This window comes from Rana temporaria, chromosome 8 (genome assembly GCF_905171775.1).
Source record: "Rana temporaria chromosome 8, aRanTem1.1, whole genome shotgun sequence".
NCBI classification, from domain to species: Eukaryota; Metazoa; Chordata; class Amphibia; order Anura; family Ranidae; genus Rana; species Rana temporaria.
Window position 1 is genome coordinate 49,423,904 of NC_053496.1, and position 24,597 is coordinate 49,448,500.

General features: G+C 43.1%; 1 protein-coding gene across 3 annotated transcripts in view; it reads left to right on the forward strand.

Moving 5' to 3' along the window:
• LOC120946917 (ovostatin-like) overlaps window positions 1-24,597 on the forward strand; it is a 136,150-nt gene that overhangs the window by 53,831 nt on the left and 57,722 nt on the right. For 2 of the 3 annotated variants that reach the window (XM_040361740.1, XM_040361739.1), the window contains exons 14-21: window positions 1,044-1,101; window positions 2,669-2,811; window positions 5,569-5,718; window positions 9,078-9,245; window positions 11,337-11,445; window positions 11,704-11,742; window positions 14,935-15,010; window positions 22,631-22,862. In XM_040361740.1, the coding sequence (XP_040217674.1) occupies window positions 1,044-1,101; window positions 2,669-2,811; window positions 5,569-5,718; window positions 9,078-9,245; window positions 11,337-11,445; window positions 11,704-11,742; window positions 14,935-15,010; window positions 22,631-22,862 (975 nt within the window). Of the gene's footprint in view, window positions 1-1,043; window positions 1,102-2,668; window positions 2,812-5,568; window positions 5,719-9,077; window positions 9,246-11,336; window positions 11,446-11,703; window positions 11,744-14,934; window positions 15,011-22,630; window positions 22,863-24,597 lie in introns of all 3 variants that reach the window. The other variant, XM_040361741.1, reaches the window with a different exon arrangement.

Consider the following 24,597-nt stretch of genomic DNA (forward strand, 5'->3'; position numbering starts at 1 on the left):
GATTACCCCCATAATCTCAAACTAACTGGAGAAAAGTTCAAAACGAATATTAGAAAGTATTATTTTACTGAAAGGATGGTTGATGATTGGAATAAACTACCAACAGAGGTAGTGAGACAGTCAGCAGTCAATAGGTTCAAACATGCTTGGGATAAACATAAATCTATAGTCAGACAATGAGGTTAATGATTTTTTTTTTAAATCTATAGTCAGACAACAAAGTTAGTGGGGAAAAAAACAAATAACAAAAGAAAAAAGAAAAAAAAATAAGAAAAAAAATGGGCAGACTCAATGAACTACTCAATCTTTTTCTTACATCACTTTTCTATGTTTCTATATGTAGTGGTGGTTAGTTGCATTCATCTAGACTTGTTCTGTAATGTTGAAGGTGTTTCATAGCTCTTCCAAGCCATTTCCCCAGTTCTAATGGGTTTGTTGAAGTGTTAAAAAAGGATGGCAGTGCCACACTAGCTTGTACAGACTTTTTAAAAGATTTTTATTTTGTAACAACCAACTATTTTCAGGGGCTCAGAGAAACTAGATTATGTAGACACTTGAATTGAAAAGGCAAAGTGCCTACATCAACTGGGTTTCAGCCCTGATGAAGGGGGGGGGGGGGATTATTGAGCCCCTGAAACGAGTTGGTTGTTAGAAAATAAAAATCAAGCTGGTATGGCACTCCCATCCTTTCAAAACTTCAACAAACTCATCTGGGGGTCTAGCAAGACCCTACAATTCTCCTTTTAGACAGTTGACACTAGAGCAGGTGTCCCCATGGGGGAGATTTTTGCTTGACTTTTGTTCTTTCAACCATTGTAACATTTTGGATTTCTCATTATTTCTGTCTCAGAGATAATGGTCACCAGGAAGAATAGATCAAACAAATCTCTCTAGAGGGGAAACAGAGAGCAATAATAAAAAAAAAGTTCTACCTTTTTCCTACTCTATCTAAAAACAAAAAAAAACATTATTTTGGATATACATAAACTATCAAGACTTTTTTTTTTTGCTTTTTCATCTAATTTGCTTTTCATTTTTTACAGTTTCTGTCAAATAACAAAATTGTGGCAAATGGTGAAATCACTGTTGACCTATCAGGAAGTAAGTATTTAATTTCTAGATGTGTGTGGATAAGGGTGTTGTGTGGCTATGGTTCAGAGGGATCAGATAACTACAGTTTTCTTAAACATTTTTTTTTTTACAAAAAATTGGTGGTGGAAAATGATAATTACAATAAATGTTTGACTGGCACGAACATGAAATATATTCAACAATAAAGAAAACAATCATGCAGTGCTTACATAGACTTGCTGCCAGAGACTTTTGACCCTAAAGAGGATCTTCAGCCAGGGTTACCAAATACTGTAGCTTCTGACTTTTAATAAGCAGAAACTCACCTGTCCAAGGATCCAGCCCTGCCCTCAACCAAGCTGGTTCTTCACCGGTCTTTGGGTCCCTGGTGCCAGCATGTTAACTGTGGGCTGCGATTCCTTATGGCTTCCCATCCGGTTTTCTGCCAAACTGATCTTTGTGAATGGTTCCAAAAGGCTGCGGGAAGTGGGGGAGACTTCTAGTGGATCCGCCCGGAATTGGGGCTGGGTACAAAACAAAAACTAGGTATCTTCTAACCACCGCCCCCAACAAAAATATAATCCAAATGTTTCAGAGGAGGAGGAAGAGAAGAACTTCCCTTTTTGGGTGAAGTTACACTTTAGGTGGGATTTCTTGTGGCCGTACGACAGGACCCAGAAAGAGGGGAGGCATCATAGCTTCTTTCTTATTTCACTGGTGCGCAGAAATGACTGGTATCTAAACAGCAGGGCTTGGGTGCTTGTAACCTGGTCCAGAAACAAAATAGTGGGATCCAGAAAGTCCCTAACTATCCCTATGCAGCAAGAGCCTTTCCCTGTGCTAAACCTAATTTACCTACCATTGATAACACAGGTTTCTCTTCCCACTGGGTGCCCACAGTGGCCTCAGTAGGTGGTATATGGCCCAAGATCGTCACCAAAATCTTAGGAGAACTTGTGTCCAATCGGGACACAAGGCTTCCCGAGAGGGCTTCTGGGAGCCATGTACAGAGAATATACCAGTCCTCTGACAGGTCTTCTTAACAGCAGATGTACCGTAAGCAGCAATCATCGGGCTATTTTGTTTACTGCCAGATGTGGATTGATTATGCTGCAGAACTTTTTTTGTGATTTTACAGGTTATCACTAAGGATGAATGGTGTGATTTTGACAAACTGTATTTTTTGTGGGAAAATTTTCAACGTTCACCTTCTCCCCATTGACTTGCTAATCATATGACTTTGTTGATAACGTAATAACACACCAACCTTTGAAAACTCAAAATAAAAGACAATTGGTTTAAAAATATATTCTCTGTCCATTTGTCCTTACTGTTTTTGTGTTTTTTTTTATTGATTTTATTTATTCATAAAAAAGGTTATGACATTATTATCTGAGGTTTTTATGCTATTTAGCAAGATAATAACAATGAGGGGCATTATGCAATACAATGTAATGCATTTTCTGGCTAACTAGTAACAGAGATGGAATGGTTTGGTTATACTAGCCCAACTGATTTCTGCTTCTTATAGTAGCCTTGTGTTACAAAAATACTAGTAGTAGGTTGAAATCTTACATATGTTCCTCTGTCTTTACAGGTTATAAAGGGTCAGCTTCAATAGAATTTACTGTTAATAGTACATTTGCAACAAGAGCTACGTTACTTGCCTTTGTGCCCTTGATGGAGGAAGTGATCTCAGACACTGCATCTGTGAACATTGTCGCCTGCTTCGAGAATGAGGTATGATACTGCATGAACCTAAAATGCCTAAAGTTTAGATGGACTCTAATATAAACCACAAGATGATTGATATGGATTAATTTTTCATTCTACTGTTGAATGAAGTCTTTTTACAGAACTCAGTAGCTCAAGCTGAAATTTGCACACGCAAGAGAATAAGTCACAGCAATAGTCTCTTTCCAGTCATTCAATGAATGGTTAATTTTTTGTGCACAGTGTGTGCCAACTAGATTTCTCACATACATATTGTGGGGGACTTTATGGTTTTAAAGCTGATGTGGAGAAAACAAAGTTTTTGCTTCATCAAAGTCTTAAAAATTCTGCCATGGGTCCTGGATCTGGAGGCTTTTTAGAGCTCGGGATACAGTATGCAACAGATCTGAAACATTTTAACTTGACTATGAAGGGGTATTGCCTATAAACTTGAGTTGTCGTTCTATCATTTTCTTTATTATTCATTGCGGGACACAGGAAATCTGTAAAAGTCGGGTAATAGTGCCGCCTATGGGATATTGGGACACTGGCAAACAGAAACGCTGTAAGTTAGCCCTGTATAACCCTTCCTCTATTCAGCATACCTTGTTTTTTGTTAGTGTCTTAGGAGGTTCGATGCAATTTCTTCAGCTGTGCTGAAGAAGTCTACTTTTTGCTAGCCTTCTCGCTTTGTTGCATTTTTCCTTACCTTTCCTTTTTTATTCTTTTCTTTTGCATTCAAATTAAAATGTATTCTATTTAAAATCCGAATTTCAGAAGATGGTTATATTCTTTTTATTTTATTCAATTCTTTTTTTTTTTCTATTCTATTAATTTCTATTCTATTCTGTACTTTTATTTTCTATTTTGTTCTGTTTTACTCTATTATATTCTATTATTTTATTATCTGTTATAATATTTTCTATTATATTATACGTTTTTACATTCTATTCCTTTATGTTCTATTTTATTCTCTTTGGAAATTGGAAAACTATTCAAATTCGAAATTTATTCGATTCAAAAACTATTTGAATCAATTCAAATTCAGTCTGAATTTTTTTTTTTTATTTCAGAATCGTTGTATTTCAGCACTATTGTAATTCGGAAATTTGAATAGATAGGATTTTCCGTAAAGGAAGTTTGTCCAAATTTCAATTCAGAACGAAACAAACTGCACATGTCGAGTGACCATGCATCTCGACATGGGACACAGGTCTTGGAGGGTAGTTAAGCACCTTACCTTCTCGAGGCTGGTGTTGTGTCTTGCCAACTACTCTGTATACGAAGACTGTCATTCCTGATTCACCTGTTACTGACCTAGACTACCTGGCCCTGTCTCGTGCTCCCATTGTCAACTTTGCATATGCCCGATACCCTCTCCTTCATGCTGGCTGCCTTGAACTCAGCCTGCATACTGACAATTCTCTTGCCCGCTCCCCGCCATTACTTCAGTCTGGATACTGATCACTCTCTTGTCTGCCTCCTGCCCAGACCTCAGCTTGGATATGGACCACTATCTTGCCTGGACACTGAATAAACTCTTATCTTCTATCTTCTGCCTGCCCTGACCTTGACTCATCCTCTGGACTCCTGCTGTTTTATACTCTGTCTTCACATTGTAGCCACTATGTTACTTTGACCCCTTGGTGGGTCGACACTGAGGGTGGCAACCTGCTTGCAGCATAGTAGTCAGGGGGTAAATAGTGTTACCAGTTCATTGCACCATGTGGCTGCAGCCATTTTAACTGTGGGCAGCTGAAGCTGGTGCCTGTTCCCTTCCTAAATTTACAGAGGCACACCTCCAGCTCTTCAGCCCTCTAGCTCTCATTGGCCCTCCCAGGACTCATACCCCCTCCCTTCCTGGCAAACTCCCACGAGAGTGAGAGAGAGAGAGCTGTGCATGATGTCAAAAGTCTCATTACCAGACAAGAAACAAGAAGCGTATAAAGTATTTACTGGCAGAAAATAAATGTTTTACTATCCAAAGTTAAAACAACAAGGGCAGAAGATTAATTAGATGGAAAGTTGAAAAAATGACTAAAGGTCTGCTTAAAAACCAAACAAAAAATTAGCTTTCTTCTGCAAAGTGAACACAAACAGTCCACAATCCTGGTATACAAGTCCTACAGGGTTTAGGGTTCCTGTCTGCTTCGGGGTACTGCAAGGGCCGCAGGAGTTTACTAAACAAATGTCTCAGTCAGACAGTCCACATGTTCTCATAGCTGTGAACTACTGCCTTCCACCTCACCGACAGGCACTGACTCCTTTCTTACAGGGACCAAAGTACCTGTAATCAGGGTTGGAAGCTTTTTCCCACCCAAAGTCTTAAATTCTGGGTCCCAAATGAGGACTCACCAATCCTGAGAGTACTGTAAATCAGTCCTCTCTTCTCTTCTCCAACCAGACTACCCCAGAACCCTCACTCTGCATGAGTTAGAACCCCTAAGTACTCAAAAATGAGTTCACATTGCCCTATTTATAGGAACCACAACCCAAATAGTGGGGACCCATCCATGGCTTCCTGTATAATCCCTATACACTGGAATCCCAGCTAGTTAAAAAAAAAGAACATTTTCTCTGCTGCCTTTTAAATCGTACAATGCTGAATAACCTGTAAGTCCTCCTTTGCATTTACACATCTATTATTTTCTGCACACCAGCAGAAATTTTACATCTGATAATACAGTAAGGGTGTGTGTGTGTGTGGGGGGGGGGTGCTCTGGTTTGTAAAATGGCTCAATTACATAGAAATTATATATCATGTCAACACTTATTCCATTTTAGGTGAATATGGAGTTCACAGAGAAGGTTGTGGCCCCAGGCGCTACGGTTATTAGAAAAATAACAGCTGCACCAGGGTCCTTCTGTGGATTAAGAGCAAGAGACGCCTCCTTCAGTTTGATCAACTCATATGATGAATTGAACCCTAATAATGTAAGAATTATTTTCTTTTCGGTGTAAGCTATAGTTGTCACCCGGGCTGATCTCTTAATATGGATTGCAAACACCACCCCTGTTTATTCTGTTATGTACTGTTAATCACATGGGGAAGTGAGGGGTATTTGTAGTTTATAGAAGATAGATTGGAAAGAAATACATTGTGGGTGATATCAGTTAAATTCGTAGTATGTGACAAGGACATTGTTGGCAAGATCAACAGATAGTTCCTGTACTTGATATATAAGGTTCTTATCCTAAAGAAAATGTATGTAATGCAGCTGCCACATCTAAGGACTGATAAGCTGCAATATATAAAAATGTTGTTCTTAGGTTTAGATACACTCTAAATCCTATTTATTTAAAAATGTTGGAGGAATTCATAACACAAATGAACATGGAAACTTAATCCTGCTCTGAGCAAACTCCACCCTCCCAAGTGGCATCAATATTGCAAATGCACAAATGCGCTCACGGGGCTTTGCCAGGCTTTTAGGTTCTGTAACAGCCTAGTGGTACATCTGAGCAAGCACAGGTGTATTTTCATGTGCATGCACAGACAGGGAATGTTTAGGACTTCCCTGTTAGCATCTTTTTGCATGTGTGGAAAACTCCATGCATGAGGTGATGGTCAGGAAAATCCACGCATGCACCGATGTGCTACTGGGCTCTCTCAGGACCCAAGCCCTGATGCACTTCTGCACACGTGCAAGGGGTGGGGAAAACATATTGCCTAGACATTGCAGAACACAAAGTACATTGTAAAAGAATATGTCCATTGGTAAGAAAGGCAGGGGGAGGAGGCATGTCAGTACATTATGATGTTCAGGGGAAGTTCTAAATGTAAGGTTTAAGCCAATTTTTTTTTGGTATAATTTTGGGCAGAGTAGAAAAGGGTTAGATCAGAGATCTCCAAACTTTCTAAATGAATGGCCAGTTTACTGCTACAGAAATCGTTCCCCATTGTTGGTGTCAGTAAAAGGAATGGTTCCCTAATCGTTGGTGTCAGTGGGAGGAATAGTGCCCTAATATTGGAGTCAGTGGGAGGAATATCATCCCAACATTGGTGTCACTGGGAGGAATGGTGCCCCAAATATTGGAGTCAGTGGGAGGAATAACATCCCAACATTGGTGTCATTGGGAGGAATAGTGTCCCAATATTGGTGTCAGTGGGAGGAATAGCATCCCAACATTGGTGTCAGTGGGAGGAATAGTGTCCCAATATTGGAGTCAGTGGGAGGAGTAACATCCCAACATTGGTGTCAGTGGGAGGAATAGTGTTCCAATATTGCAGTCAGTGGAAGGAATAGCATCCCAACATTGGTGATAAAAATATAGGTTGCGCTAACTACAAATTGTCAGCACAAAAATTGATAAAAACAATATTACCAAATAGTGCACGTGAATGTGTGAGAACACAAAACAAATATAATGTTCCAATAAACAGTGAAAAAAAGGAAAATTACACATAAAACCACATACAAATGTCTGTTGGTAGATATACCAATTAAATTCAAAAACACAAATAAAATAAAGTCTGTGTTATAACTGGCGAAGTAAGTTGAAACTTGAAACACCCGTGTAGAAACAGTCTTTAATCCATTCCTCCATATACTGAAGTTCTTTCACAATAAAAGCAGCTTAGTGAGATCCACCACCAATCCGAGAAAAATGCCTGCTTACCAGATCTCAATGACCCCCCATTACAGAGGATCAAGGAAAAGCCTTAAGTTAGACAGCCCTGTCTGCTCCAGCTAAATCCAAATGGTGATGGTTCAGGTCAGCACACTTCCAGACTCAATAGATCACAATAGCAGATGTCATGCCAAAAAATAAATTGGCTACCATAGTGTAAACCAGTAATGGATTCATTGAGGAAAAAGAATAAAAACACACTTACATCAAAGCGATAAAAAGACAGCCTTAAGCCTGCGGTGCCGGCCGGACACAAGCAGGCAAACCCGTTCCTGTTGGTAGGTGGATGAAATGGGGAGTGATGTCACAGCGCCGTTTCGTTCCGCCCTACGCCGTTTCGCAATAAGATTGCATCTTCCAGGGGCACGGGCGGCGCGTCACTTCACACCCTATATACAAATACATGGTGGCTAGACCCCGCCCCCGGCAATAGCGCGCACGCGCACCGACTCTGCGGTCCAGGCCTCGTTCAGACCCACTATCCAAAGACATGTGTGCATGCGCACCAGCGCCACGGGCCATGCCTCGTTTTGAGCCACTATCCATGGACATGCCAAGCCTCGTTCTGAGCCGCTGTCCCCGGACATAAACATACAAAAAATAAACACATCCCCGCAGAGATTAATTACATTCTGCTGGTGACATACAATAGTGCTTCGGCAGGAAACTAATGACCTACTTCCCAATGCGTGAAACACAAGGGAGCAAGCCTGCCACAAAAGCCTATTTTTTTTTTTATATATATACATTTTTTTTGTAATATTTTTTTTATAAATTTTTGTGCTGACAATTTGTAGTTAGCACAACCTATATTTTTATTACTCTTGCTTACTGTTTTGTTTTTCAGCAGGTTTGCAGCTTTCCCATTTTCATTAATATACTTTTTTCACCATTCACTTTTGGGTTTTAATTTTTAAACAAATTTTTTAGCACAGTTTCTTTTCCCATTTTTCCATCCCAACATTGGTGTCAGTGGGAGGAATAGCATCCCAACATTGGTGTCAGTGGGAGGAATAGTGTCCCAATATTGGAGTCCGTGGGAAGAATAGCATCCCAACATTGGTGTCAGTGGAAGGAATGGTGCCCCAACATTTGTGCCAGTGGGAGGAATGATGGTATAGGTGGGAAGAATTATGCCTCAATGTTGGCTTTAGTGGAAGGAATGGTGCCTCATTGTGTCAGTGGGAGGAGCAGTGATTCATATCAGTGGGGGGAATGGTGCCCCAAGGGTCGAATAACGGTAAGCAAAGGGTCGCATCTGGCCCACGGGCCGCAGTTTGGAGACCACTGTGTTTAGACCCTATGACATTTTTCTAAATAATTTGAGTGCAAACTAGGAGCCATCATGTATTGCAAGATATAGGCCGCTCACATGCACAAGATGGCATGGCCAAAAGAAGCCTTATGTATAGTGGGAAAAACAATATGGTAGATCAAAAAGTGAGTGCTCTACTCTAACCTTGCAGGGCAAAGCCTTACATAGGAAGGGATGGACCGATGATGCTTTATTGATTTGTGCAATCATAGCCAACACATTTTTGAGCTATACTATATCTTTTTTGTTTTAGGTTTAACTCTTTTTACATGAGAGGGTGGCTTGGAAATAGCAGGACCTTGTATGTATGCAGTTCACGCAAATTCTTCTTATGTTTACTTTACAGGTATACAACAGGGTGGTGTCTTATATTTTTGGTTTACAATATAAAGACATTAATTATGCGGATCCAGAACCTCCATGTATAGATGAAAATACAGAACTATTCTGCAACGGGGTGTACACTAAGCCAACCAGCAGCAGAACAGATAGGGAAGCCTATCAAGACTTTGTGGTAAGTTATAAGCTTCATAGCTGTAACAAAGTTTGACCTCCTGACAGCTTGGCCCCCATTGTGTCTCCAAATGTCATAGATGTCTTGCTCAGGTGTATGGGTTCAAACCAGTGAATGAAGCTGAAGGTAGCAGAGGCCACATCTTGGGGGGGCAATGTCACCAGTAGCTCATTATTACCTATCTGTCTTAGGCTGCAGTCACACCTTAGCGTTGCATTTTTGAGTGTTTTTCCAGGCCTTTGTATGCTTGTTTTTAAAGCATATTTTAGCTTTGGCATTTTTTAATTAACCAATAGAGAAAAATATCATAATTTGTTGCTATGTTTTCAGCTTTATCTGCTTTTTTTTTTAAATGATCTATATATCATTATTTATTTATTATTTAGTAACTCTTTTTTATGGGGGTTAGACTTGGAGGGTTATGGTTAGAGCTAGGGGTTAATGTATGTATGTATTTTTTTGTATTATTATTATTATTCATCTAATTATTATTTTATCAAATTTGTTTGGTTGGGATTAGGGTTTAGGATTATGGGTTTGGTGTTAGGGCTATGGGTTAGTATTAAGGTTAGGGTTAATTTATTATTTATTTATTATCATTTATGATTATTATAGGTATTATTGTTTTTTATTTATTTGATAGTTATTTTTTATTTATTTGATATTGTTATTTTTTATTTATTAATTATTTTTTATTTATGTATTTTATTTATTATTTATTAATTATTATTATTTATTTAAATTTAATTGTTGCATTTAAGTAGAAAGATGCTCAAAAACACACTAAAATGCTCAAAAAAAAGTGAATCATGCATTTGTATGGGGAAAAAAAAAAAGCTAAAAAAAAAAGGAATAATCTACCCAATTCGAGCTACAAAAAAAGCTCCAAAATATTTATGGGCTTCAGGTGACTTGGAGTGGAGAGGTGAACCATCTCAATATAGAATCAATTATTTTTTTCTCTTCCAGAGTTTTGAAAATGTAAGCTTTGAGCTCAGGTGTGATACAGCCCTAGGGCCGGATTCAGAAAGATGATCACATCTTTCTGTGGGCGTAACGTATCTCTGATACGTTACGCCGCTGTAACTTTGGGCGCAAGTTCCAAATGCAGAAAGAACTTGCGCCCTTAGTTACGGCGGCGTAACGTATGTGTTGCGGCGTAAGCCCGCCTAATTCAAATGGGGATGTTGGGGGCGTGTTTTATTTAAATTTTACTTGACTCCGCGTTTTTGACGTTTTTTTTTAACGGCGCATGCGCCGTCCGTAAAATATCCCAGTGTGCATTGCTCCAAAGTACGCCGCAAGGACGCATTGGATTTGACGTGAACATAAATGACGTCCAGCCCTATTCGCGAACGACTTACGCAAAGGACGTAACATTTTCAAAACTCGGCACGGGAACGACGGCCATACTTAACATTAGCTACACCTCATATAGCAGGGGTAGCTATACGCCGAAAAAAGCCTAATGTAAACGACGTGCGGGCGGGATGTACGTTTCTGAATCGGCGTAAATACCTAATCTGAATATTCCTCGCGTAACTATACGGAAGCGCCACCTAGCGGCCAGCGTGATTATGCAGCCTAAGATACGACGGTGTAAGACACTTGCACCAGTCGGATCTTAGGGATATCTATGCGTAACTGATTCTCTGAATCAGGCGCATAGATACGACGGCCCGCACTCAGAGATACGACGGCGTATCAGGAGATACGCCGTCGTATCTTGTTTCTGAATCCAGCCCCTAAAGTGTAAATTGTAAACCAAAATCCATACCTCCCAAATTTCTGATACGGGGAAAAAGGGGCACCATTTAGAAAAGGACACACACCTACCATGCCCCAAGCTTCATGGACCACGAGGTCCAAAATTCTTTTCCACTTTTCCTTTGTAATGGATTTTCAAAATGGCAAATTCAGTAATATAGAGGCTGGAAAAAAGATTTGCATCTTCAAGTCATGTGGAAAAAAAATGAAAAACTGTCTATGGCAGTGAAAGGTTTACACCATTCCAAAACACCACAAACTGTGCTTGCAGTTTGCCCCGCAGTTTATAATGGAATAAAATAAAAATGTATGTTGTCTTTACAGGGCCTCAGTATTCAGTTGGCTTCAAGTCTTGGCTCAAGAAGACCTAAAGTCTGTGGGTTGGAAAATGAACCTAACATTCCAATATTTAAGTCATTTGCATTTGGTGATGGTAAATATATCTGAATCATGTTCTGGCTTGAAAGGAATGTCCTCACTCATTCCCCCCTTCCCACCTGCCATCCACCCAACACAGACCCTTTAACCCCTCCCCCATCCCTAATTGCTGGGTTACAAAAAAGAAATAAATAAATCTGAAAAGCCCCTTTTTACTTTCCTAATTCCTCAATCGTGTGGCTCACTGGGTCCTTCACCTCACTGTTCTTCAGTGCATAGTTGTGAATTCTAACAATTTCTATTCTTTCCTCAGGAGCTGGTTTTGGTGGGGGGAGCGGCGCCGGCGGTGGCGGTAAGTACAAGCACGGTGTATATTAAATCAATATATAAATAGATATTTAAAGAAGAATTCTGGCTGTGAATATTTTTATCCACCTTGAACCAATGTATCTATGTATATGCTGTGTATAAAGACAAAAAGTGCGCAGCCAATCTATATAACTTTCTTAATATGAAAGGAAAAAATGTCAATAGTGTGTGATGACAATACATTTTAAAACACAACAAAAGTCCAAAACACGGTGCTCCGACTGTGAACGACATTAAGGGACACTGAAGAAATCATTTGATACTTCTATCCAGAGAATAAAGCAAACGACGCCGCTTACCAGATTCGCTGGATCTAAAAAATATAATCTTTGACTCTGAACTCTCCTTCAGCCCCCACATCCAATCACTGGCTAAATCCTGCCACCTTGACCTCCGCAACATCTCCAGAATTTGACCCTTCCTGACTAATGACACCACAAAGCAACTTATTCACTCCTTGATTATTTCCCGCCTTGAGTACTGCAACTCTCTCCTTAATGGCCTACCCTTACACAGGCTATCCCCCCTTCAGTCTATTATGAATTCTGCTGCTAGACTAATACACCTCACTAACCGATCCGTGACTGCTGCTCCTCTCTGCCAATCCCTTTACTGGCTCCCCCTACCCCACCGTGTAAAATTCAAAATGCTAATTACAACATACAAGGCCATTCACAACATCGCCCCCATCTACATCACCAACCTCATCTGCAGATATCGCCCAAATCGTCCCTACCGCTCCTCCCAGGACCTCCTGCTCTCTAGCTCCCTTGTTACCTCCTCTTATGCTTGCCTTCAGGACTTCTACAGAGCCTCTCCCATCCTCTGGAACTCCCTGCCCCAGTATGTCTGATCAGCCCCTAAACTCTCCACCTTTAGGAGATCCCCGAAAACTCATTTATTCAGGGAAGTCTATCCCACACCCACGTAAAAATTGTCCCCGAGCCACCCCCATCAAATCATTTTCTGCAGCTATTACCAGGGCTTTTATTCTCAAACAATAGGTGCTGGAACTTAACCACGACCCCACAAAACCCCTCCCCCTACACACACCCTCCAAATCGCATCAAATAGTGGGTGTGGGCAGTCAAATTTCATGAACAGTAGGAGGATCTTTAAGGGGCATTAAATACCAGGATTGCATTACATACAGAGTGCAGAGCTGTCACTTGTAAACACAGAAATCAGACTTCTGTGTTTACAAGTGATTGTGGTGAGCAGGCACCAAAGGGTCTGAACCAAGTTCCCCCTGAAAAAAAAGCCCTGGCTATTACCTTTTGTACCACCCCCTTCCCTTTAGAATTTAAGCTTTATGAGCAGGGCCCTCCTGTACTTTCTGTACTGAACTGTACTGTAATTGTGCTGTCTCCCCTCTACATTGTAAAGCGCTGTGTAAACTGTTGGCGCTATATAAATCGTGTATTATAAGAAAAATAATAATCAAACGTGCTCATCACTCAGATCAGGGATATTCCTCCATAGATTCATCTGATGCAGGGATCCTTGTAATACAGCAAACTCTCCAGTGGTATGATTATCCTGTAGTTGCATCTATATCCTTATCCAAGAAATCTCCAGCAGTGGGATAAATCATATCATAGAAAAGAGAGGCTCCAGTTTAAAAAAAAATATTGAATTTTTTTTTTTAGACACTGACATCCAAAAAAGACGGTGCATGGTACATTCAAACAGCCGCGGCTTAAAGGGTCACTAAAGGAAAAAAAAAATTAAGCTGAAATGACTGTTTACAGGGTATAGAGACATAATGGTTAACTGATTCCCTTTAAAAATAGATAAAAACCAATCATATAATGTACCTACAGTTTAGTTTCGTTTTTGCTGTTGTTTCCTGGTTCTCTGATGTACAGAGACAAAGAGCCAATAGAGGGCAGTGATGCTTTGTAAAACGAAACTGGATTGGTGCTGACACACAGTAATCACACCTCCTTGATTGGTCACCACAGTGAGAAATCTCCCAGTACTGTGGTGATCAGGAAACAGACAACCAGGAGGTGTCCAGAACAGAGAGGAATTACAGCAACATCAGAGCAAAAACGAACAATGAGCACATGAAACCAGGACTGCAGTAAGGTAAAGGAAGCTATTTAGCTAAAAAAAAATTCCTTTAGTGACCCTTTAAGCCAGCCAGCTGATACATGGTGACGTCAAGAACAAGTGCAAAAGTTAGTATAGTAATCTCCCCCACTGAGCTGTTGTGTTCTGACCGGGCCCGCCCCCCCCCCCCCCGCTATAAAATTCCGATCAGCGCTCTCTGCCATTGGCTGAAAGCGCTGATTGGGAGTCCGTCGGCTGCTGGTTTTCCAGCATGCTCGTCCGACAGAAGCCGATTTTTTTTTAACTGGCCAATGTCTTCCAACATTTGATCCGTGTGTACCCAGCTTTAAATACCACATTATGGCCACTAGAGAGAGCAAATTACAGGGATTATTTGTAATAGCTGTGCTCTGCTCTGGTTCACACTGAATGCGGCTTTAAAATCATGCGACTTCACTTGAAATCGCACAATTTGAAAGCCGCTGGTCAGTGCGACTTGGCTGTCATCTGTGCGACTTCATGCACAGATGTCTATGCAAGTCGCTCCTGAAATCACCAAAAAAATGTGCAGGAACTGTTTTTCAAATTGGGGGAGCACCGCAAAAGCGGGATTGCACTGATTTGAACATTTCCATTGCCGACAATAGGGTGCGACTTGGAGGGGAAAGAGACCGCCGCTCCAGATGAGTGCACCTCGGTGGTGAGTATGGACTCAGAAAAATCCAGTGGGTGCAGGCAATGCACAAAGCATAAATAGAAGCAAAAAGGTATGGACAGCCGCACTCAGATAAATGTAAAAAACAATAAAAAGCCTTTAATCCAGTAAAAAAACACTGCACAAACAGAGAAACAGCAAACGGTGGGATGATATAGCTGACGCGTTTCACATTGTTATACAATGCTTAGTCATAGCAGGGTGCGACTTGGACCTGTCACATCATATGACAAGTCACATCGGTGTGAACAGGGACTTTAACTAACCTTTAAGGTGAGCCCAACTGTTCCTCATTTTATCTAAAACAAAAAACATTTGTTTGGCGTTCCACTTTAAAAGTAGGCCTAACCTAACACATCTGTATTAATGAATTTAAATGTAAGTATAATATTTTATATATTACAGGGGCTTTGCCAAAATCCCGTGACACCATTCGCAGTGACTTTAGGGATTCCTTTGGAGATGAAACAGTCATTATTGGGTAAGTGTTCACCCCATGCAGGAAACAATCTGCATTGAGGGAGGTTGTTTTGTAGTTCACATACAGTATGGTAGCTGGAAAAGCTAAAAACATTGCTTTAGCTTTATGGTAGCATCAATGGGTATTTTTCCATACTTGCAAAACATTTTTTAACCTTTAAAAAACGAATGCAGTCTCCACATCTAAAGGCCCATACACACGATCGGACTTTTCGACAACAACAGTCAACGGCAATGTTTTATCGGATAATCCGACCGTCTGTATGCTCCATCGGACAATTGTCAGAATTTCCACTGACAAATGTTCACTGTGCAGGTCTCAAACTTTTCGACAACAAATGTGTTACGTCGGATCATCCGATCATGTGAACATAAGTTCTTCAGACTAAAATCCAAAGTACAAACACGCATGCTCAGAACCAATGCTAAACATCAGCCAACAATAGCAGAAGTTGCCCAAAGGGTGGCAGTAAAGAGCTGAAAAAACACGTGATTTGGTGAATGTTGGCTGAAAATGTTCTGCCGTGTGTATGCAGAACAAGTTCACGGCCAACACCCTTCGGACAAAAATCCACGGAAAAGTCAGATGGAAGTCCGATCGTGTGTATGAGGCTTAAGAACTGATTGGCTGTAATATATTATGTATACATTTTTTTTGGAGAGTTTAAGACTTTTAAAAAGTTTTTTTTCTTTTTACCTTAACCACTTGACCTCTGGATTTACCCCCCTACATAACCAGGTATTTTTTTCCGATACTTTTTATTTATACAACATTTTTTTGATAGGTCCGGGGTCTACTATACCCCAGATCTCTCCTCTGGCCTCCCATGCAGCTGATCAGACACCGATCGGTCTGATCTGCTGCTTTCCTGGGTGCTAACGGCCAGATGCAGTGTTGCACAACCGCGCAATTGTCATTCAAAGTGCGACAGCGCTGAAAGTTGAAAATTGTTCTGGGCCGGAAGGGGCGAAAGTGCCCATTATTGAAGTGGTTAAAAAACAATCCACTAGCATTTCTAGCCACAGCCATCTTAGAGTTAGAGCTCTTTCACACTGGGGCCACGGTCACGTTGGCGATAAAGCGCTGCTTGTTTTAGCAGAGCTTTAGCGCTGTTTAAGCGGCCCTTTTCGTCGCTAGCAGGCCGCTTTTAACCCCAAAGAAGGGGTTAAAAACTCCGATGTTGCGGTGCTTCGTAAATGCTTTTCAGGCATTTTGAGAGTGCTAAATACAGCGCTCCCAAACCAGCCCAAAGATGCTGTTGCAGAACTTTTTGGAATGTCCTGCAAGCGCACCGCCCCAGTGTGAAAAGTCACACTTGAATGAATGGGACACAGTTTTTAGGTGCTAAAGCACCTGAAAACAGCCCCAGTGTGAAAGGGGTCCAAGGGCGGATGATTAATGTAGCACTTACTTTCTGGAAGCCACATGCAATTAACTTGCACAAAGGCAGAAGGGTGTGCTTAGCTGAAAAAGTTCCTTCTCCCCTCCCTTCAATAAAACTCTTGGGATGTTTGACATAATTTTGGCCTAGGCCAGAAACCAGGAAGCAACTGAAGAAATCTAAAAAAAAAAAACTTTAAGGGCCAATCCACACCATATGCATTTCCACAAATAGAGCTTTTTTTTGGTGGTATTTGATCACCTCTGCGGTTTTTATTTTTTGCGCTATAAACAAAAAAAATAAAAAAATTTGAACCAAATTCTATATTTTTTACTTTTGCTATAAATATCCCCAAAAAATATATATAAAAACATTTTTTTTCCTCAGTTTAGACCGATATATATTCTTCTACATATTTTTGGTAAAAAAAATCGCAATAAGCATATATTGATTGGTTTGCACAAAAGTTATAGGGCCAGATCCACAAAAACCTGGCGTAACTTAAAAAATCCCATTTAAGTTACACTAACTTAAAGTTTCTACCTAAGTGCCTGATCCACAAAGCACTTATCTAGAAATTTCAACTGTGTAACTAAAATTCCGCCGGCGCAAGGCGTTCCTATTCAAATGGGGCGAGTCCCATTTAAATGAGGCGCACTCCCGCGCCGGCCGTACTGCGCATGCGCAAAGTTACGTTACGCCGAGTTTTGAGGATCGCGATGGCTTAAAAAAGTTGCGTCGGGGAAAAAAAAAAAAATAATTACAGCGTCGCTCGGCATGCATTCCTGAGAGGGAGAACTCCATGCCAATTTTCAAAGAAAAAACCGTCATGGGTTCACCCCCCAGGAGCATACCAGGCCCTTAGGTCTGGTATGGGTTGTAAGGAGACCCCCCTACGCCGAAAAATCGACGTAGGGGGTCCCCCTACAATCCATACCAGACCCGTATCCAAAGCACGCTACCCGGCCGGTCAGGAATGGGAGTGGGGACGAGCGAGCGTCCCCCCCCCTCCTGAGCCGTGCCAGGCCGCATGCCCTCAACATGGGGGGGTTGGGTGCTCTGGGGCAGGGGGGCGCACTACGGGCCCCCCCACCCCAGAGCACCCTGTCCCCATGTTGATGAGGACAGGACCTCTTCCCGACAACCCTTGCCATTGGTTGTCGGGGTCTGCGGGCGGAGGCTTATCGGAATCTGGGAGTCCCCTTTAATAAGGGGGCCCCCAGATACCGGCCCCCCACCCTAAGTGAATGGATATGGGGTACATCGTACCCCTATCCATTCACCTGTAGGCAAAAAGTAAAAGTTAATAAACACACAACACAAGGCTTTTTAAAATATTTTATTATTCTGCTCCGGATGCCCCCCCTGTCTTCGTTATTAGCTCAATTACCAGGGGGGGCTTCTTCTTCCGCTCTCCGGGGGTCTTCCACTCTCCGGGGGTCTTCTCCGCTCTCCGGGGGGGCTTCTCCGGACTCCGGGGGGGGGCTTCTCAGGACTCCGGGGGGCTTCTTCCATCTTCTCCCCTCTTCCGCTGTTGACTCGGCGAACCCCGGTTCTTCTGCAGATGTCCGGTGCCTTCTTCTTCAGCGCTCGCTGCCTGCTATGTTTGTGTGTTAGCTCAATTAGTAACAGGCAGCCAGCGCGGTCTTCTGTGGCGTCAGGGTCTTCTCTTCCTTTCTTCCGATGTTGCCTCGTCGCCTGTTGTCGCTGTAATGATGGAAGCGCGCCTTGCATCCCATTTATATAGGCATCACCGTCCCATCATGCTCCGGTAGGTACCCACGTGGTGGGTGCACGTGGGTAGGCACCCACCACGTGGGTACCTGCCGGAGCATGATGGGACGGTGATGCCTATATAAATGGGATGCAAGGCGCGCTTCCATCATTGCAGCGACAAGAGGCGACGAGGCAACATCGGAAGAAAGGAAGAGAAGACCCTGACGCCACAGAAGACCGCGCTGGCTGCCTGTTAGAAATTGAGCTAACACACAAACATAGCAGGCAGCCAGCGCTGAAGAAGAAGGCACAGGACATCTGCAGAAGAACCGGGGTTCGCCGAGTCAACAGCGGAAGAGGGGAGAAGATGGAAGAAGCCCCCCCGGAGAGCGGAGAAGACCCCCGGAGAGTGGAAGACCCCCGGAGAGTGGAAGACCCCCGGAGAGCGGAAGAAGAAGCCCCCCCCTGGTAATTGAGCTAATAACGAAGACAGGGGGGGCATCCGGAGCAGAATAATAAAATATTTTAAAAAGCCTTGTGTTGTGTGTTTATTAACTTTTACTTTTTGCCTACAGGTGAATGGATAGGGGTACGATGTACCCCATATCCATTCACTTAGGGTGGGGGGCCGGTATCTGGGGGCCCCCTTATTAAAGGGGACTCCCAGATTCCGATAAGCCTCCGCCCGCAGACCCCGACAACCAATGGCAAGGGTTGTCGGGAAGAGGTCCTGTCCTCATCAACATGGGGACAGGGTGCTCTGGGGTGGGGGGGCCCGTAGTGCGCCCCCCTGCCCCAGAGCACCCAACCCCCCCATGTTGAGGGCATGCGGCCTGGCACGGCTCAGGAGGGGGGGGACGCTCGCTCGTCCCCACTCCCATTCCTGACCGGCCGGGTAGCGTGCTTTGGATACGGGTCTGGTATGGATTGTAGGGGGACCCCCTACGTCGATTTTTCGGCGTAGGGGGGGTCCCATTACAACCCATACCAGACCTAAGGGCCTGGTATGCTCCTGGGGGGGAACCCATGCCGGTTTTGTTTTTACAAATTGCCGTGGAGTTCTCCCTCGGGAAAGCATACCAAATGCCGTCGCTGGAATGGGCTTTTACAAGGTGTGACTAGTTTACACTTTGTAGAACCAGCCCTAATTTTACACTTGCAAAATAACACTTACGGCGCAAAAAGGAAGCTGGAAAGCTTTGTGGATCGCCTTAAGTGCTAATTTGCATACTAGAAACGGCATTTCGACTCGAAATGCCCCCAGCGGCGGATGCGGTACTGCATCCTAAGATTCGGCAGTGTAATTCAATTACACATGCCGGATCTTCTGCCTAACTTTGGAAAAAGCCTTTTGAGGATCGTTTCCAAAGTTACACACAGACTGAACAGCAGTTAAGTCGGAGTATCTCTTTTGTGGATCTGGCCCACAGCATCTACAAAATAGGAGATAGTTTTATGGCATTTTTATTATTATTATTTTTTTACTAGTAATGGAGGTGATCTGACATTATGTCGGACACATTGGACACTTTTGACACATTTTTAGGACCATTTTACAGCGACCAGTGCTATAAAAATGCATTGATCACTGTAAAAATGACACTGGCAGTGAATGGGGTTAACCACTAGGTGGCGCTGACGGGGTTAGGTGTTTCCTAGTGAGTGATTCTTACTGTTAGAGGGCATGGCTACGAGTGACACGTCACTGATGACCGTTCCCGATCACGGGGAATAGCCATCAGTGACATGTCACTAGGCAGAATAGGGGAATGCCTTGTTTACAAAGGCATTCCCCTGTTCTGCCTTTGCTGGCCGCAATCGCGGGCCGCCTGGGAACATCGAGTTCCCAGGACCCGCGAGCACACTCACGAGGCATGTGCGCCCGCTGGGCGGCAAATTTAAATGGACGTCCAGTACGCCCATTTGCCTGCCTGTGCCATTTTGTCGACGTACATCTGCGTGCGGTGGTCGGCAAGTGGTTAAAAAACGCACTGGAAAGCATTCAAAACGCACATGCAGAAAAGCATCTGGAATGCATCCAGACTGCGTTTCTATGGTATGAAGGGGCCCTAAACAAGGAAATATAATATACCTTCATATCTATTTACTAATACAAGCAGTATCAAGATAGTTGAGTTCCTCTTTAAAATACATAAACTGTAAAATATGATCCAAGATGCACTGACCAGTACTTTGGACCTCACTGATGGCAGTCATGTGACCAAATGCTGGAGTATTAATGGGGACATAAATCGGTCCCTAGCTGAGATCAATGCTATGGCCTCCCTCTAAAGCCGGTCACATGATGTGAATCTAAATTAAAACTAAAGTCAAGCCCTTTTTTTTCATTTTAGGCGAATGCCTTGTACACACGACCATTTTTTTCATCCGACTAAACTCCGAAGGTTTTTCCGACAAAGTTCCGACAAAGTTCCGACGGAATTCCGCTCCAGCTGTCTTGCATACCCACGGTCACACTAAATATCTGACCGTCAAGAACGTGGTGACATAAAACACTACGACGAGCCGAAAAATGAAGTTCTATGCTTCCGAGTAGGGTTGTCCCGATACCACTTTTTTGAGACCGAGTACAAGTACCGATACTTTTTTTCAAGTACTCGCCGATACCGAATACCGATACTTTTTTTAATGTCATGTGACAGTGGCAGTATTTATTTATTTTTTTCACTTTTTTTTTTTAACTATTTTTTTTTTTTACAGTGATTTTTATTTATTTTAGGGGGGGGGGGGTGAATTGTCAGTGTGTTTATTTTTATTTATTTTTTTACATTTTATTTTTATTTATTTTTTAATATTTATTGCAATTTTTTATTTTATTTTTAATCAGCCCTGTAGGGGGTCTTTGGTGAGATATCAGGGGTCTTAACAGACCTCTGGCATCTCCCCTTTAAGACAGAGAAAAGGACTAGGGAAACAGATTCCCCTGTCCCTTTCTCTGCAGCCTCAGCTGAAATGAATGGAGGGAAGCTCCTCCATTCATAAACTGAAGCATCGTAAACACAGGAGGTTACGATGCTCAGTTATATGAATGGACAGAGTCGGTGATCACTGACTCTGTTCATTCGGAAAAAGTAGGAGCCGGGCTTAGCGGCTCCTACCTCCGCTCTCCCCCTGACAGATTGAGAGGGGAGAGCGGCACGGACGGGGGGGGGGGGAATGCAGAGAGAACTGCACGGACGGACGGAGAGAGATCTGGACGGGGGGGGGAGGAAAGAACTGCACAGATGGACGAGGAGAGAGATCTGGACGGGGGGGGGGGGGGAAAGAACTGCACGGATGGACGAGGAGAGAGATCTGGACGGGGGGGGGGGGGGGGAAACTGCACGGATGGATGGACGGACGGGGGGGGGGAGAGAGAACGACACGGACGGGGAGGATGCAGAGAAAACTGCACAGACGGACGGAGGAAAGAACTGCACGGATGGACGAGGAGAGAGATCTGGACGGGGGGGGGGGGAAGAACTGCACGGATGGATGGATGGACGGACGGGGGGGGGGGAGAGAGAACGACACGGACGGGGGGGGGGGGAGGATGCAGAGAAAACTGCACAGACGGACGGAGAGAGATCTGGACGGACGGGGGGGGGGGGGGGGAGAACTGCACGGATGGATGGATGGACGGACGGACGGGGGAAGGGGAGGAGAGAGAACGGCACGGACAGGGGAAGACAACACTGACCATGGGGGAGAGAAGATTTGCAACTCCTCTGCCTGCCCGCCCAAGTATCAGGTGAAGCATCGGGAGCATTTCCCCGAGTACAAGTACTCGGGGAAATGCTCGGTATCGGTCCCGATACCGATACTAGTATCGGTATCGGGACATCCCTACTTCCGAGCATGCGTTGAATTGTTTCCTGAGCATGTGTGATGTTTATTCCGTCAGAAAAGCATACAGACGGTTGGAATTTCTGCTTGAATTTTTTTCCAACGGAAAAATTGAGAACATGTTCTCTATTTAATGCCGTCTGAATTTCCGATGGAAAAAGTCCGATGGGACACATGGACGGAATATCCGATAAAAAGCTCCTGTCTGACTTTTTCCGTCGGAAATTCCGCTTGTGTGTACAAGGCATTAGGGATTGTTATAAACCCTGTCAGTTTTTTTTGCCCTTTGTGTCCCTTTGGGGGGGGGATTACCCTTTACTTCCTGTCCCATAGCCAAAACAGGAAGTGAGAGGAAATCTCTCCAAAATGTTCTTCTGGTGACAACCCAAAATGTGTGATTTTTTTTCCCTTTTCTGTGATGACGGTAAACAAGACAAATAGAGAAAGTAAAAGTCCCTAACAGAGGGCACAGACAACAAGGGTTCCAAACCCTCTCCACCCTATCCAAAACTAAAGAAAAAAGTGTTGCTTTTATATATACATAGAATTAGAGGTCTTCCAGAACACTGTTTTTTGCCTTAAGGCTGATTTTTTTCAAAAACTCTTTTAGCAACTGGTCCACTTTAAAGCTCCCAAAACTTGGTTTAACAACTGGTCCAATCTTTTTCCACTCACAGTCCAGACGGCGAGGCAACAGTCAGTTCGATAATCCCGCAAAGCGTCACCAACTGGGAGAGTGACGGATTCTGCATTTCAGCGAACGAAGGTCTAGGCTTGACCATTGAGCTGGCAAAGACCACCACAATACAGCCATTCTTTGTGGAGTCTTCCATCCCATCATATGTCATTAGAGGAGAAGAGGTGATCGCCAGTATTGTGGTCTCCAACTACCTGAATAAAAGTGCACAGGTCAGTATTGTGGACCATAGGGGGGCAATTTGAATGTACAACCACCTCACGTTTTGAGTTGGTCCTCCTGGCTCTCCGAAAAACGTAACCATGTTTAAATATTTTGCTACCCTTGGCACACTCAAACAATGATGCCCATTGGCACAAGCTCTGCCACTGAGGGCAACTTTGCAAAACCCAAATAAAGCTTTTAAGTTGGAGTTAGCCTTCAAAATGCTACTACATTCGCCGAAAATGGCTTTGCCTATGTACCTACATAAAACTGTCAGAGACTGTAAAATACTATAGAGAGTCAGAGACTGAGGGTATGATACAGGTGACTGCTAGAGAGCACTGTCATTACAAACCATTTGCAAAGTCATGTTTCCATATTAGTTCGCCCTCCAGCCCAGTTAAAATGACTGGCACTGCATGTAATTTTGGATACCTAGAACTTGCTATAACGACTGGGACATTCCAGGAATAGTTGGAGACTGAGGATGATTTGCTGGAGACAGTCAAAGTCTGGAAATGTTATGGGAATGGTTGGAGGCCAAGGACAAGTTATAGGGGAGTCCAAGACTGGAGATGTTGCAGGAATGGTTGTAAACTGAGGACACACTATAGGAGACAGTCTGAGACTGGGGACATTACAGGAATGGTTGGAGAATGAGGACGAGTTATAAGAGACAGGGGACATTACAGGAAAGGTTGGAGACTGAGCATAAGTTGTAGGAGACAGTCTGAGATTGGAGACATTACAGGAATGGTTGGATAATGAGGACGAGTTATAAGAGACAGTCAGAGACTGGGGACATTACAGGAATGGTTGGAGAATGAGGACGAGTTATAAGAGACAGTCAGAGACTGGGGACATTACAGGAATGGTTGGAGAATGAGGACGAGTTATAAGAGACAGTCAGAGATTGGGGGCATTACAGGAATGGTTGGAGACTGATAAGTTGTAGGAGACAGTCCAAGACTGGGGACATGTTACAGGTGACTGCTAAAGATCACAGTTCAATCTCTGTTTGTGGACGATACTAAGCTAAGCAGGGCAATAACTTTTCTGCAGGATGTGGAAACCTTGCAAAAAGATCTGAACAAATTAATGGAGTGGGCAACGACATGACAAATGTAAAATGCATTTGGGTGGCAAAAATATGAATGCAATCTATACACTGGGGGGAGAACCTCTGGGGGAATCTAGAATGGAAAAGGACCTGGGGGTCCTAGTAGATGAAAAGTTCAGTAATGACATGCAATGCCAAGCTGCTGCTAACAAAGCAAACAGAATATTGGCATGCATTAAAAAGGGGAATCAACTCCAGAGATAAAATGATAATTCTCCTACTCTACAAGACTCTGGTCCGGCCGCACCTGGAGTATGCTGTCCAGTTCTGGGCACCAGTCCTCAGGAAGAATGTACTGGAAATGGAGAGAGTACAAATAAGGGCAATAAAGCTAATAAAGGATATTAGTTATGAGGAAAGTTTTGCGAGCACTGAACTTATTCTCTCTATAGAAGAGACGCTTGAGAGGGGATATGATTTCAATTTACAAATGCCATACTGGTGACCCCACAATAGGGATAAAACTTTTAAGTGGAAGGGAGTTTAACAAGAAACCTGGCCACTTATTAAAATTAGAAGAAAAGAGGTTTAACCTTAAACTACGTAGAGGGTTCTTAACTGTAAGAGAGGCAAGGATGTGGAATTCCCTTCCACAGGTGGTGGTCTCAGCGGGAGCAGCGATA